The sequence below is a fragment of the Gossypium hirsutum genome, chromosome A08 (genome assembly GCF_007990345.1).
Source record: "Gossypium hirsutum isolate 1008001.06 chromosome A08, Gossypium_hirsutum_v2.1, whole genome shotgun sequence".
NCBI lineage: Eukaryota > Viridiplantae > Streptophyta > Magnoliopsida > Malvales > Malvaceae > Gossypium > Gossypium hirsutum.
In genome coordinates, this window is record NC_053431.1 from 78,296,727 (window position 1) to 78,314,135 (window position 17,409).

Consider the following 17,409-nt stretch of genomic DNA (forward strand, 5'->3'; position numbering starts at 1 on the left):
AATGTAAAATTGATATATTTACTATGATCTCCAAGGTGTTGAAAGTATGTAAGTTGGTATGATAATAATACAACAATAATGCTGTAATTTATATTTGAAAGTTAAATTTAGTGAATTAATTGAATTATGTTAAATTAAATGATTATGGTGCCAAGTTTATGAATTGATTTAAAAATATGTCTATGGTACATGAAGTGCATTGAATTATCATACATAAATGTGATTTCTATGATTATGGATATTATGGGAAATTGTAAGTTCATATGATTTTTAATAAGACAATGTGTAATTTAATGTTATTGCGTTGATATTAAATGAGATGTAAGTTTACATGTAAGTAATACATCACTATTACTTGTATTATGATATTTTATAAAAATATTGGAAATATGTTTGTGGATAATTACTTGATTGGTGAAATTGTTGGAAAAGAGAGAGAAATCCCGGTTGAACCTTCGGAAAGATTGGATGATACAGATGGTATGTAGCTAGGTCACATGTATAGTACTGAGTGCACATCATGTGTACAAGAGAGCTACGGATATATGTAGCTAGGTCGCATGCGTGGTTCTAAGTGAAGGACACCATGTAGACAAGAGAGCTACGAGATAAACTTGCTAGGTCACATGGGTGGTACTAAGTGTTCACCATGTGTACAAGAGAGCCGAACTATATGATGGGTGGAGCTATGTGCTGAAACCACCAAGTATCGAGGATTGATCCGAAGTGTTCAACGGGAGACTCTCTATGTATTGCTTTGTGAGTTTTGTGATGAATAAGTGCAGGAACTTGGTTATGTGAATGATGTGTTCATTATGTGAACATGATGTGGTAAGGTTATAAACAAGTAAGTTATACATGAGGATGATTTTATGGTGACCTTGTGATCATGGGCCTATACTTGTGATGTATGAAATGTGGTGAAAATGATTTGTGATATGTATGTTAAAATGAGGTTAATACAAAGAAAGTGTGAAAGAGTGAATTAGCAATAAAACTGTTTTGGATAGTAGCAGTGACGTTATTTTGAAAAATCACAAAAAATAGTATAAATTGAATCAGAGACTAAATGAGATATCATATTAAAGCTTAATGAGTCTATTTTCATATAAAAGAAACATACAAAGCAAATGAGTTCTATATTTTTAGATATTTATTTTTTGTGAGACTGATTCAGAATGATTACGTGATCCCCTATTCTGACTTTGGAAAATCACAAAAATTTGGAGAAAAATAATTAGAGGCTCAAAATTATATTTTTAAAATCCATAATGAGTATATTTTCAAGATAAATCAACAATAACATTATCTGAGTTCTGTACTGTGAGATAATTATTTTTTAGTGAAGAGAGGTTAGAACTGTCAGAAAGTGAAATAGGGGAAATTTTAATGAATAAAATGTACTAATTGGCTAAACCAAAAATTATGAAAATTTTATGGTGGAAAGATATGTAAGTATAGTTTCAGGGAAAAATTACAGATCTTAATTTGGAGCTCTGTAGATCTAATTATAAATAATTAAGTGACTATGACTCATGTGGACAGTTTGATGTGAACATTTATTAGTAAATTGTGAAATCGTACTTACAAGAATGCTAATATACATTAAGAATGTGGAATGGAGAGGAGGAGGAGGAAAATAAATATATGTGGAATACATGGAAACTATGGTATATGAAATATTGATATAATGAAATAAATTATATGTGTTTATAAGAAAACAAAAAGAGAATGTTATGTATCATGACATGTATATATATATGACTAGTCTCAATGTAATGCTTGTTGGGTATGGAATTGAATTGAAATGTTTCAGGCAAACATGTTATTCTACGCATCTGAATCGTGGTATTTTATAAAGATATGATCTAGCTTTAAATATGAATGCTTGATGATTAAGCTGAAGATATTTGGTAAGATAATAATCTTGGTATAAATGTATAAGTGGTACTATAATAAACAAGGTAAAATGAGTATGAGAGACACATGTATGATGACATACAAATGCTATGTTTGTTGTTTAATTGAGGATGTTTAATCATTAAATGAATACCATGTTATATGCTTTTGATTTTGTATAAGTGTGTAAGAGATCAAGGTTGACCAAAGCTTGGAAAATAGCCTAGGTATATTCCACACAGGCAGAGACACGACCATGTGTCTCAGCCGTGTATGGAACACGACTTTGGGACACGGGCATGTGGAGCCTTAAAGCATGAAATTTCCAAGATTTTCGTAAGTTCTCGGTTTAGTCCCAAACCCTTTCTAAAGTATGTTTTGGGCTCCGTAGACTCAAATAAGGGACTATGTGTAAGAGAATGAACGCTTTGAAATATGAATAAAATTTTATGGCTCGTATTTTAGTTTAATGTTTGTATGTTTGTCTGGTAACGCCTCGTACCTTAGCCTGGCCTCGGGTACGGGTAAGGGGTGTTACACAGACATGGTCTTATACGTAAATCATAAGTCGATGCCAACATCCAGACGTGGTCTTACACGAAATCATATATCGGATCCTATGTCATAACATATATATCCTAACTATTCCTATGGTTCGTATGGGCTTTTCGGATGTCAAAACTTTATCGATACTTTCTCGAATATCTCATACTCAACTCATATAATCATTCTTCATTGTTCAAGAGTATATAAACAATAATAATTTGATTCAAAACACATTTATTTGTATATTGACTTACCTCGTAAGAATTCGAACGAACGGAATTGACTATTCGACGACTTTCGACTTCTCCTGGTCTAATTCCGTTTTCTTTGGTTCTTGATCTATATAAATTCAAATTAAACTCTTTTATTCACCAAATCATTCAATTCAATCCAAAAACACATACAGAGGGCATTTTACAAATTAGCCCTCACATTTTCATATTTTGACATTTTAGTCCCTAATTTATAAAATCATAAAATACACAAAATTTCCTTTTACACATGCTTAGCTGAATTTTTATGGAGTTCATTCAAGTCCATATATTTCATTTATTTCACATTTTAATCCTTCAAAATCTCATTTTTACAATTTCTCCCAAATTACTCAAATTCATAAAAAATACAAAGATAAAACATGTTAACCCAACATCAAGCTTCCATATACTATCATCAAACTTCATAAAACTCATAGTTTCATCAATGGATCAACTAAAAATCATCAAAAATTTCAGAAATTGAGACATGGGCTTGATAGAACACTAAGCAACAATCACAAAAACGTAGAAATTATAAAAAATCTAACAAAAGTCATACCTTAATTCAAACTCAAAGTGACGAAACCCTAGCTTGAGTTTTTCTTCCTTTTTCTTTGGTATTTTCAGTTAATATGATAGTAAAATGAGCTAATTTTTGGCTTTGGTTTTATTTAATTAACCTTTAATTTACAATTACCAATTTTGCCTTTAATGAAAATATTAACAAATCATTAACATATAAGGCCATAAATGTCCACTCATATTTTCAATAGTCAATTATCAACATAAGGACCTCATAATTAATAAGCCATATCAAATAGGCACTTTTAACAATTAGCAAGCCACTTTTACATTTTATGCGATTAGGTCCTTTTATCAAATTGAGCACACAAACGATTAAATTTTCATACGAAATTTTCACACATACTAATTCACATATAATAAGCATTGTAAATAATATTAAAATATTTTTGACTCAGATTTGTGGTCCCGAAACCACTGTTTCGATTAGGGTCTAAACCGGGCTATTACAATATTGTAATTAGACTATAATTAATTTAAGTGGACATTAATGGACATATTATCATGTAATTTGATGGTTTTTAATTAAGTTTAATAGGGTAAATTAATAAATAACTTAACTAAAATATGAAATAACATGAAAATATCATCATTTTCTCTTCATCATCACCGATTTTAACAAACTAGAAAGTAATTTTTAGTCCTTTTTTGTTTTGTTTTTAATGATTTCTATGTTTTTGAGATTGTTGCAACTAGGTCTAGCTAGCCCAGGGACTATTTTGAAAAATTGTTAAAGATTTTGAATGTTGTCATTGATGAATACATGTGTGTTTTGATTTTTTTTGATGGATTATGAATGTTGGATGTGAATTATACAAGATTTGTTAAGTGATTTTTGGTAAAAAATGCAAATTAGGGATTAAATTGTGAAATGTGAAATAAATAAAAAATATGGGTTGATATGAATACTAGAGAAATTCGGCTAGCATGGGTTAGTCTTAAATTGCATTAATTTGTGTTTTTATGAAATAAGGACTAAATTGTAAAATTGTTAAAATATTAGGGGCAAAAGTGTCAATATGCTTTAATGAGTGTTTTGGATTAAATTGAATAGAAAGATAATTGAATAAGCTGAATTTGATAATATTTAAATCAAGAAAAGTGAAATATGGACTTAGATCAGGGAAAGAACAAAGTCTCGAATTAGTTGACCCATGTCGTCATTTTTACGTCCGAGGTAAGTTTGTTTTAAGCATGGATATAATTATGTTTTGAAATGCCTTGAATTGTATAAATTGTGAATTCGACTCTACAGGTACGATCAACGATGATTCGACATTGAAAATCCCGGTTGAACCTTAGGAATAGATTAGGATACTAGTGACATGTCATTAGGGGATACATTGATTTGGCTTCGGGCCATGACATCGGCATTCAGGTGCGAGCTTCATAGATTTGGCTTCAGGCCATGATACCGGCACTTCGGGTGCAAGTTATGTTGAGTTGACTTGGGGCCATGATATTGGCACTTAGTGTGCGAGACTCCTGAATATCCGACTTCTATTCCAATGGTTCAATGGGTATATTGAAGATGTGAATTGGTGAGAAATAGATAAGTAACGGTATAGGTACGTACTAAAAACTATACGAGCATTGAATCAATGGAAGTTATGAGTTTATGATCAAGTATGTGGTTAAGTTCATGTAAGCTTGGGATTAATGCATTGTTTTATGTTATGTCATTTAACATGATTGGTAATTGAGTGGTAAAGCTTGCTTATTATTTTCATACGAGCTTACCAAGCTATATAGCTTACTTTGTTTAAATTTTCCATGTTTTATAGTGACTTTAAAGCTAGCTTGGACTCGAGGATCGTCGAAGACATCATCACACTATCTAGCTATCAATTTGGTACTTTTGAGCTTACGTTTTGAGTATATGACATGTATAGGGACTTTGGTCATTTGGTTATGTTTTGGTAATGATTTTGGCCATTTGAATTGTCTTGTAAATGTTTATGTTTTGGATTGTATATATATAGCCATGTGAGTTGGCTTATAGTGGTGATTTTGATGATGTATATAAATGTGCAAATGGTCTTTATTTTGAGCTTGGCAATTGTCCTATAAATGTTAATTGTGATGAGTAGTTTTTGAATTAGTATTTAGAGTATGAAATAGTCCATGTTTGAGGAAGGATATGTTTGTGATATTAGGTGAAATAATGCATTTTGAATGTATCCATAGTGATGATTTGAGATTTTGGGTATTGGTATGAAATTGTTTGGCATAATGTAAATTATGTGTACCTTGTAGTGATTGGTAATAAAATGGTATGATTTATGCTTGGATGAGTTTAGAAAAATGCCTAATAATGCTAAGATTTAATGCCTTTGATTTTGATGTAGGTGAGCAATTTGGGTGGCAAAATGGCTTGGTAAATAGCCTATTTTTTTCCACACAGGCAGAGACACGTGTGTGTGTCTCAGCCGTGTATGATACACGGTCATGTATACAGCCGTGTGTCCCCTAGTGTTGAAAAATCAAGTCAGTATGCTCCACACCATGGGCATGTGACTTGGCCGTGTGGCATAAGTTAGTATATCCTACAAGTTTGGCACGGCCTAGCACACGCCCTAGCACACGAGTGTATATAGCCATTTTTAGGGCACACGGGCTAGCCACATGGGCGTGTGTGTTGGCCGTGTGACCCAAGTCAGAGGGTTACACGGGGTCGAACACGGGCTGGGACACGGCCATGTGCTCTCATTTTGAATGTCCACACAGCTTGCGACACGAGCGTGTCTTTGGTAGTGTGAGAGACACAACCGTGCCACACGGGCGTGTGTCCCCTGTTTTTGAGAAAATTTCGTAAGTGTTTTAAAAGTTTTCAAAGTTATCAGTTTAGTCCCGAACCACTCCCAATGATGTTTTGGGCCTAATAGGCTCATTTTAGGGACAATATGTTTGAGATTAATTGATAATTGCTTGAAATGTGAAAATGTATGCAAAATGAATTTGTAATTAGTATATAATTTCGGTAATGCTCCATAACCTTATTTAGGCATTGAATACGGGTGAGGGGTGTTACAAATATACATTCACAGCCATATAATTATCATTATGCTTATCTCATAAAATTAAACGACTCTAACCAGCCAAAGTTTCTATTATTCCATCCTTAAAAAAATTTGTAAAATTAAAAAATTCACCCCAAAGCATACTTTGGGTCTTCAATTTTGCAACCACGGGCTTCTGTTGCGATACTAGTTCACGTTTTTGTCGTCGCCATATTCCTACTGCTGGCCATTGCTGGATCATTGCCACCAGACACCATCGGCCTTCACTTGGTTTGGTTGGGTAGAGTCTGCGTCATCTCAATCAGTTTGAATGAGTATCGATTTTTTAGGTTTCTAAATAAATGATAAAATAAAACCTTATGTGAATATGATAATCCATGATCTTAAATATACATGTCCGAAAATAATAAATTAAAATTAAATTTCTAAGAATCACAAGTTTGGCAAAATTACTTTATCATCCATAATAATAAAATAATAAAGTAATACCATACATTCATTCGCATACATTCCCTTAAACATGCATATAATTATGAGAATACCACATCTTATCAAATATAATCATACATGAAGATAGAGAATTTTGATCTTAGTTTTCACTATAAACATAGTACAACCGTAGCTCTGATACCAGTTGTTAGAAAAAAATTTGGTTCGAAATGATTTTTTTGCACAACGAAAAGTAAAAATTTTGAAAATCGACCCGATTTGTGATATTTATACCAATAAACCCTAAATCAAAATTGTACTTGTGTTTTTGAATAGAAATATCCATGTCGTTCCCTACTTTCAACCAAATGGTCTTCTTCGCTATTTTCATACCACAAATTGCTTCGAGTGTGGGCTCAAACAAAATGAATCAAACACAAATAATAGAAATAGTTTTCTTTTCTTTTGGGGTGAAAATAAAAATTCTCTCTTCAAAATAGAAACTAATGAAATCGTTATTCTGAAAAATATATTTAATTCTTAGAGAATAAAAGTCTACCTATTTTTGGGAAAAATAACAATATCTGAAAGTTGTGTGTTAATAGCCCTATCGGTGCCATCTATTTGTAGGGAGAGAATGTAAAACCCTTGTTGAACTAGATAAGTTTATTTCAATTAGAAAAACAAAATCCTAGTTCAACTAGGATGTAGGGGGCAGCAACCCTAGTTAAATATACAAGGGTTTGCTTTCCCCCTTATTACATAAAGGATTTTTGGGCCTCTTCCATATCAGGTCCAATTACAAGTACTTTTTGGGCTTTTAACCCAATAAGTTGATTCAACCCAATGTCCTTTTTCTATTTCCCAAAAATAAACTTCAATATATTTATATTAAATAATTTTCTCATCCCAATTTTATCCTTGGTAAAATTATAATGATTTTACCCTTGATAAATATTATAAACTATATTAATATTTCACCATTCAATTTATTCACTATGATTGTATGGTTTATTTTCATTTTTGGGCTTTAAAATAGCTCAAAAACATAAACTCAATCTTTCGATCATTTTTGAGAATTCCTTGTTCATTTTTAAATGAATTTATTTCTCAATTTCATTTTCGTTCTCATTTCCATTTTGAGAAAACCACATTCATTTTCAAATGATTCTATTTTCTCCATTTTCATTTTCATTTTTGAGAAAACCATAATAATTTCCTAAATGTTTTCCATTTCTCCATTTCTACTCATTCTATTCATTTTGATTCAACACGCAATTCATTTCTAATTTCAACGAGCTAGTAGAGAGACCTATTAGACATATGCAATTGAGGCTCAAATGATTTATAATTAAGTTCCAACTTTTTGCTTATTAATTATAAACTTATTTAGCCATGAAGTCATTCCACTATAGCATGGTGACTGAGCTCTCCTCAATAACATACCATTACGAAAGTAACTCGATTAGTGCTTATCCAATGGCCTTTTTATAAGTGTGTTTCCTTTATAGGACATCCTTAATCTTTTTTAGACATTATCCGCTCTCCCAATATGATTGTAATAGCCCAAAATTGGGTCTAGTTGGAACAGAGGTTTTGGGACCACAAAATCTGAGATAGAAATAATTATTTTATGATTATTTTGAGGTCTATGATATAATTTCATGATTGTGTGAAAATTTCGTGAAGAGATTCTATGCATAAAATGCTCAATTTGAAGTTAGGGACTAAATTGAATAAGTTGCAAAACTTGTATTCTAGAAGTTTCTAGTATGAAATTGCTTTGAAATATTGATTAGGAGGTATTAAATAGCAATTTGACCAATTTCTAAGTTATGGACAAAAATTGGACATGGATGGAATTTTTGAAAGTTTAGTAAGGAAGTGCATTTTGGTCATTTGGTAATTAAAAGAAATAAAAGGGAAAATAAAGCCAAAATTGACTCATCTTTTTCATGGAGGCCGAAATTAGCATGAGGGAAGCCATGGCTAGGGTTTTCAAGCTTTCCAAGCTCAATAGTAAGTCCGTTCTAACCCCGTTTTTCAATTTCTTTATGTTTTTGAAATCTCGATAATTTGATTAAGTTTATTCTAGCAATAATTTAAGCTAGGGTTCATATTTGGAAAAATACCCATAGGTGAAATGTGTTTATTTTGATGTTTTATGATATAATATGAGGTTTTAAATTAGGTTAGACAACTTGTGCTACTCGGTTTTGAGTGAAAACGAGTAAAAGGGCTTAATCGGTAAAAATACCTAATAGTCATAAGTATATGTTAGAGTGAGAATTTGATGTTGCCATAGAAGGGAAAAGTGATCAGAATTTCATAAAACATAAGAATAAGGGATGAAGTTTAATTCCCGAGCCTAGGGGCAAAAGTGTAAATATGCAAAAGTTTAGGAGCAAAATTGTAATTTTTCCAAAGTTTGAGTTAAGGACTGTTTTGAATAGAACATGAATTAAATAAGTAAAATATGATGTTTTAGATCCCGAAAAAATGAGATTTGAACCTAGAATGAGAGAAAAATCGAAAATTGGGAAAGTTGGTAAAATGGTCGTTTTAGTATCGAGGTAAGTTCATATGTATAATAAGCATTAATTTATGCATGGTTCAATATAAAATTGATATATTTACTATGATTGCCGAGGTGTTGAAAGTATGTAAGTTGGTGTGATAATAATACAGCAATAATGCTGTAATTTATATTTGAAAGTTAAATTTAGTGAATTAATTGAATTATGTTAAATTAAATGTTTATGGAGCCCAGTTTATGAATTGATTTAAAAATATGTCTATGGTACATGAAGTGCATTAAATTATCATACATAAATGTGATTTTTATGATTATGGATATTATGGGAAATTGTAAGTTCATATGATTTTTAATAAGGCAATGTATAATTTAATGTTATTGCCTTGATATTAAATGATATGTAAGTTTATATGTAAGTAATACATCAATTTTACTTGTATTATGATATTTTATAATAATATTGGAAATATGTTTCTTGATAATTACTTGATTGGTGAAATTGTTGGAAAAGAGAGAGAAATCCCGGTTGAACCTTCGGAAAGATTGGATGATACAGATGGTATGTAGCTAGGTCACATGTATGGTGCTGAGTGCACATCATGTGTACAAGAGAGCTACAAGACATTATGATGTAGCTAGGTCGCATGGTTGATACTATGTGAACACCATGTAGACAAGAGAGCTACGGGATATATGTAGCTAGGTCGCATGCGTGGTTCCAGGTAAAGGACACCATGTAGACAAGAGAGCTACGAGATAAACTGGCTAGGTCACATGGGTGGTACTAAGTGTTCACCATGTGTACAAGAGAGCCGAACTATATGATGGGTGGAGCTATGTGCTGAAACCACCAAGTATCGAGGATTGATCCGAACTGTTCAACGGAAGACTCTCTATGTATTACTTTAAGTACAGGAACTTGGTTATGTGAATGATGTGTACATTAAGTGACCGGGATGTGGTAAGGTTATAAACAAGTAAGCTATACGTGAGGATGATTTTATGGTGACCTTGTAATCATGGGCCTATACTTGTGATGTATGAAATGTGGTGAAAATGATTTGTGATATGTATGTTAAAATGAGGTTAATACAAAGAAAGTGTGAAAGAGTGAATTAGCAATAAAACTATTTTGGACAGTAGCTGTGACGTGATTTTGAAAAATCACCAAAAATAGTAGAAATTGAATCAGAGACTGAATGAGATATAAAAGTAAAGCTTAATGAGTCTATTTTCATATAAAAGAAACAGAGCAAGCAAAGGAGTTCTATATTTTGAGATATTTATGTTTTTGTGAGACTAGTTCAGAATGATTACGTGATTCCCTATTCTGACTTTGGAAAATCACAAAAATTTGGAGAAAAATAATTATAGGCTCAAACTTATATTTTTAAAATCCCTAATGAGTCTATTTTCAAGATAAATCAACAAGAACATTATCCGAGTTCTGTACTGTGAGATAATTAATTTTTAGTGAAGAGAGGTCAGAACTGTCAGAAAGTGAAACAGGGGAAAATTTAATGAATAAACTGTACTAATTGGCTAAACAAAAAATTATGAAAATTTTATGGTGGAAAGATATGTGAGTCTAGTTTCAGGGGAAATTTACGGATCTTAATTTGGAGCTTTGTATTTCAGGGGAAATTTACGGATCTTAATTTGGAGCTCTGTAGCTCGAATTATAAATAAGTAAGTGACTGTGACTCGTGTGGACAGTTTGATGTGAGCATTTATTACTAAATTGTGAAATCGTACTTAGAAGAATGCTATATACATTAAGGATGTGGAATGGAGAGGAGGAGGAGGAAAATAAATATATGTGGAATACATGGAAACTATGGTATATGAAATATTGATATAATGAAATAAATGATATGTGTTTATAAGAAAACAGAAAGAGAATGATATGAATCATATGGATATATATATATATATATATATATATGACTAGTCTCAATGTAATGCTTGTTGGGTATGGAGTTGAATTGAAATGTTTCAGGCAAACATGTTATTCTGCGCATCTGAATTGTGGTATTTTATAAAGATATGATCTAGCTTTAAATTTGAATGCTTGATGATTAAGCTGAAGATATTTGGTAAGATGATAATTTTGGTATAAATGTATAAGTGTGTAAGAGATTAAGGTTGACAAAAGCTTGGAAAATAGCCTAGGTATATTCCACACAGGCAGAGACACGACCATGTGCCTCAGTTGTGTATGGAACACGACTTTGGGACACGGGCGTGTGGAACCTTAAAGCATGAAATTTTCAAGATTTTCGTAAGTTCTCGGTTTAGTCCCGAAACCTTTCTAAAGTATGTTTTAGGCTCCGTAGACTCAAATAAGGGACTATGTGTAAGTGAATGAACATTTTGAAATATGAATGAAATTTTATGGCCCGTATTTTAGTTTAATGTTTGTATGTTTGTCCGATAACGCCTCGTACCTTATCCCGGCCTCAGGTACGGGTAAGGGGTGTTACAATGATCTTATTTTATCTCATGGTAACCATTACATCTTTCTTCATAAAAAGTCAATTACTATAAAATAGTAATTAAGTCATTCCTCTAAAAAACGAATGACCCTGACCACATTTACTTTTCATCAACCATGTAATGTCAATGAGAGGATATTATTTACCCATGTCTCGAGTTATGAATTCCACTATTGTGAATGGTGCTACATATTGTAGAAGCTGTACACCCAACGCACCAGCTATTGGTTTATTATCTATTCGATCTTAGGTTTTTACTTATATCAAAATGTACGAGTCATGAATATATAATCCATTATCCACTCAAGATTTAGGTGTGTCACACTATGAGCGTCACAAGTGAATAAATCCATAAACAAATTCAAGATCTATTCTTTTTGGGTCTTGTCTGATGTACTGTCAGTCTAGTCAGTCACACATATGTCTCTATCTTCTGGGAGTCATCTGCTCCGATGCCCAAGAGAAAACATCTTCATAATTGAACTTGATTGACGACATATTAGTCTTTCAATCGGTTTGCTCGTTTTCGATTAGACTAAGGACGTGTTTAGGTTTGTCTACTAATACATGTTGTCTTTTTGTATTGTCATCCGATTACATAATATCGCATAGTATTATTTAAGCATTAGCCAACTAGTGAGCAACATTTGCTTCCATTTTGGTTTGCGTGCAATACAAAGTATTAATGTAATTCATGAATAATTTTATTAACAAATCTTTTCAAAAAAATTTACAAGTGTACATTGATGAAAATACTACAGTTAGAGCACCAAATCCAACATAATCACTGTCAACTGGGACCTTGAATTGCAATGAAATCCGACTTCTCAGGTGATGACTTCATACTTACATGGCATATGGAATTTGTAGGTCACCGAGCTCCACAACATTACCTTTAATTCAAACATACTTAAAATTATAACAATGTCTATCACAAACACAAACAAAAATAAACTCTAATTTCTAACAACAAAGAAAAAAAAAATCTAAGAAAGTACTCATTTTCACTCTCTCTCAAAAACTGAATTATTCTCATAAATATAAAAAAAGCCTAAATTCTTAATTTTCTTTAAAAAAAAGGAATATACTTATAATTTAAACCAAGAATCAAACACATATTTAAGTAACTTATAAATTATTTTTAAATAAATTCTTTGAAGAAAAGGTATAATAACTTATTCAATTATCTAACTTTATAAAAAAGTTATTTTAAAATAGTTTTTATATTTTTTTATTAAAATTTAATAATTTGTATTGATTTTATTTTTTATAATTTTTTTAACGTATGTCACGTTGTGGTTGTGATATGAGGTGATTCTAACTTAAAAAAAAATTAGGGATATTTAACTAGAATTTTTTTTTAAGAAAAGAATTGTGAAAATTTTTTATTTGCATAAAAGAAAAAGACGTTTACACGCTTAAGCCTATATTAAAGAAAAATCCACGCATACTCCCCCAATTCTGTAGCGACAGCTTCGCAACAACGGAATTGGTAAAACCCCAATACACTACCAACGAGGATATTTCACCATTAGCAATCCTTGAGTCACCCATCCGTTTGTTTGAGGAAGAAAGAGAAGAAAGAGAAAGCCCAGAAGAGAAATAACCAAATTAAAAGATGTACGTGAGAGCTGTGCCACCCACAGATCTGAACAAGAACACTGAGTGGTTCACCTATCCAGGGGTTTGGACCGCTTATATCTTGATCGTTTTCTTTTCGTGGCTCATGGTTTTATCTGTATTTGGTACCTCTCCGGGAATCGCTTGGACCATTGTTCATCTCACCCATTTCTTTGTAAGCTTTCTCTCTCTCTTATCTCGATTCTTCAAAGTTGGGTTCTTTTTTTGTCGTAAGCATAGAACTTGGGTGTTCTTTTTGTTGCATTCCTTATCTGGTTTTTAATTTGATATTTATGTTTATTTTCTTAGCGAGTGTGTTTTCTTGATAGATTTTTATGATTTATTGAGACTCCCTGCGTTTGTTAAAATTTTGGGATTATTTCCTTTAGAAATTTAGCAGGTACCTCGGCTGCTCGTTGTAGAGTAATAGTAGAAAGTTCGACTTTTGAATTTGCATGTTTACCTATGTCTATGAGTACAGCTTAGTATTAAATTGTTCTGTTTTTTTTTTCTTTTTTTCTTTTGGCTGAATAATTTGTTCTGTTCATTGTGTTCTTGAATTAATTGTGCATGTTCCATGAGTTTCTTGGCCTTTGTGCTGTATATATCTTCAAGCCTGTTGCTGGTTTTAATTAGATAATTTTTTTTTGGGGGGGGGGGGTTTCAGCACCAACTGTAGTACTTGGAATGAGCTGGCATGAGGTTTTCTTGGTATTAAATAGGTTAGGCTTGCTCAACACGCTACTTATGGTTAGATGGAGCTCTTGAGGCTCTTTTGTTTAAAAAACGAAAAAAAAAAAAAAGCTTGGAACAAAGGTAACTAGTACACTGAATTATCTATGGGAATTCAGTGCAAGTTCAAGTTGGCTTGAGTGGTATATTCATTCTAAGTTGCAATCGTACAATAGATGGTTTTCTTAATCCTTTTACCATATTCCATCAATCAGGATGCTTAGTTATCTTGTATTTCTAAACCCATTGTTTGTCATCCTCTTGAGATGGTTGTAAAGAGTTAATTGACTTCATAATTACATCTGTTTTCCTTTGTCATGACTTGTGCAATACTTTTCTAATTATCTTGATAGTTTTCTTGATGACTTGTTGTCTGAATGAAAGGAAATTTGAATTTTTAATTCGTAAGGGTATGCTCAGTAGCACCCACCTGTGATTATCAACATCTTTGCACCTCTTCTGAATAGCATTCTTTCCTGTCTCTTGAGGAGTGGAGGAAAGCATATAATGCAAAACCAAAAAACTCTTCCCTTTTCTCATCATGCTTGAGATTCATCTGAATAACTGACATTCCTTTTTCCCCCTTCTCTACGTGGCTAGAATTAAGTTCTTTGAAGTGCTGTTTATAAATGTGAATCAATTTGTTTGTTCCTTTTCAGGAAATAATAAATTGTAAATCTAGTTGGAGATTTGCTTGTCCTTATACCGAAATTATAGTCTTCACTATTTACCACAACAATCATAAATGATATAGTATTATCAGCTTTGCAGTCTATGTTTCTTAACGAGTTTGTTGCGCATTATTCACGTCTTACCTTAGGTTACATATCACTTCTTTCACTGGAAAAAGGGAACACCATTTGCTGATGACCAAGGTATTTACAATGGTTTGACTTGGTGGGAGCAAATAGATAACGGCAAGCAACTCACTCCAAACAGGAAGTTTTTGACTGTTGTACCTGTTGTGCTGTAAGTGTTCAATTTCCACTATATAAGCTTTTATCAGAAATGGAACTAAAAATGTGAAATATTTTTATTCATGGGTAGGATGATTTCTCTAAAAATTAAATGCAATTAAGGCTTCCCTTTTCATCTGATTAAGATGCATCCCTTTTTCTTTTGATGCCTAGTGAGTTATGGACTTGTGGTTAACCATTGCCAAAACCATGAATATCTCATGTTTGGCCTAGTATACTCCTATATAATCGATTTGCAATTGTTCAGAGGATTAGTTTACATAAGTAAATTTAAGAGAGATGAAATTCATTCAAATGTCCTCACTAGCCATCCACTAGTGCAATGGCGTCCCTTTGGGAAGATGAATCTCCATCGATATCAAATTTCTATATGTTGCAGCTTGTCAATATGGAAGAAAAAGAGTTGCTACTTTCTGTTTGTTGGATAACATTTGAATGAAAAGTTTCAGAAAGCATGATACCCTGCTTAGTCATTTAAATTTGAACTGTATACTTTGAGTTAGACATGATTCTTCACTCAGTGTCATTATTTATCTTGAGTCTTGACATTTTGGCGTGCTTCTTTCCATTGTCCCTTTGAAGGATGACATTTAACAGTTGGCCGAAAAAGCTCATATATCACTCACTCAGTAGACACTATACCATTCCATAATTTGTTCATCCCTTTTTTGCATATTAAACAACTGTTTACTGCTGTGATATTTTCTTTTATTATGGTTAATGCCATCCTTTTCTTACCCGTCAGTTTCCTTGCCAGGTATCTTATTGCCTCACACACAACAGGTTATCAGAACCCGCTGCTCTTCTTCAACACACTAGCTGTTTTTGTGCTGGTGGTCGCAAAGTTCCCTAACATGCACAAGGTCCGCATATTTGGAATCAATGCTGATCACTGAAATGCAAAGGAATCCAACACACTTTTCTCTGGTACTAGGTTTTTATTATTTGTCACTCCAAAGAAGAATCATTATAGCACTGTACAGATAATGAAACTGAAAAGGGGATTTATATTTCACTTCAATGAAGTGATCGAATACTTTTACCTCCCTCCTATCCTTTATGGCAGGGAAAAGTACAGTCATATAGAGTAATATCTGTCCTTGTAAGCCATTGAGATCTTGTCCTGTTATCAGCTTCAGCCAAAAATCACTTCTATTGCCCTCGAACTAGTCGATATCTAGAGATCAATGCACTTTCTTTTGCCTTTAGGACGACCCACATTTACATGACGTGAGTTCTGGATTGAATCATCAGTATCCAGGGTTCTCTAATTTTTCCTACCATGAGCAAACCCAAGTACTTGTACTAGTGCTTGTGCACATGGACTATGTCCTTGATCAAAGATGACGTTGGACAAGTTCTCAATTGTGCCCTATTATTTTTCCTTGCGCATCTAAAACCGTACACTTTGACAATTGTGTTACTCGCCGATGAGTATTGTATGATTGCAAAATCTTATACAGTGGTTTGAACTTTGAAGTATTCTATCAGATCATTTATTTATTCATATTCCAAAAAAAAAAAAAAGGAAAAAGGAAAAAAACGGAGCTCCTATTATAGTTTCGCCATTTTCCTGACAATGTTCCCAGAAATAGCTTCATTGGGCAAAGGAAAACATTTGAATCTATGCGCCCTTATTGTTTACGGAAAACTGGTTTTGCCTGACATTCTTGACTTGTTTGGACTATTGCTATATCTTCTGGAGATGAGGCTAATGTACTGTGAGGTAAGTACAGAGCATATTTTGATTCGCTTAAATGAAGTAGTTTATTAGTATTAAGTAACTTGGTTGATAGAATAGAATAAGTTAGCATTAAATCTACATGCAAATTAGTAGAACAGAGTAGTTATTAAATGGTAGTGTTGTGATAGCTTGTTATTTCGTGCTCACAAACTATTTGAGATTGCATGACTGTGTTATTGGTCGAGCAAAAATTGAGTCATGTAATACTCAATTCAAACACCTTACGAGTCAAAATTTAGCTTTTCAATATAATATGATTTTATATTTTAAAATTATATTTTTACTCATAATATTGAAAGAGCTCAAGTATGAATGAGCTCAAGTTTGAATATGAACAAGTTTAATTGATCTCAAGTTTAAGTAGTTTGATTATGTCTCAAGTTGAGCTCGGGTTTAAAATTTGATGTTCGGTTGAACTTTAGTCGAGTATTGATCCTTGAAGTTTGAATCAAGCTTGAGCTCTCGGTTACCATTATTTAAGTTTGGTTTGGTTCGGTTCGATTACACATTTAATTACTAACATAATACTAAAAATGTTATTTCAATTACTGTTAAAATTAAAATTAAATATTGAA

General features: G+C 32.4%; 1 protein-coding gene across 1 annotated transcript; it reads left to right on the forward strand.

Annotated features, from left to right (window-relative positions):
* Positions 1-13,152: 13,152 nt before the first annotated feature.
* Positions 13,153-16,572, forward strand: LOC107945715 (ORM1-like protein 2). The gene is made up of 3 exons (XM_016879816.2): positions 13,153-13,556; positions 14,934-15,082; positions 15,848-16,572. Exons 1-3 carry the CDS (start codon positions 13,380-13,382, stop codon positions 15,984-15,986), a joined length of 465 nt encoding a protein of 154 aa, XP_016735305.1. The 5' UTR covers positions 13,153-13,379; the 3' UTR covers positions 15,987-16,572.
* Positions 16,573-17,409: the final 837 nt, after the last annotated feature.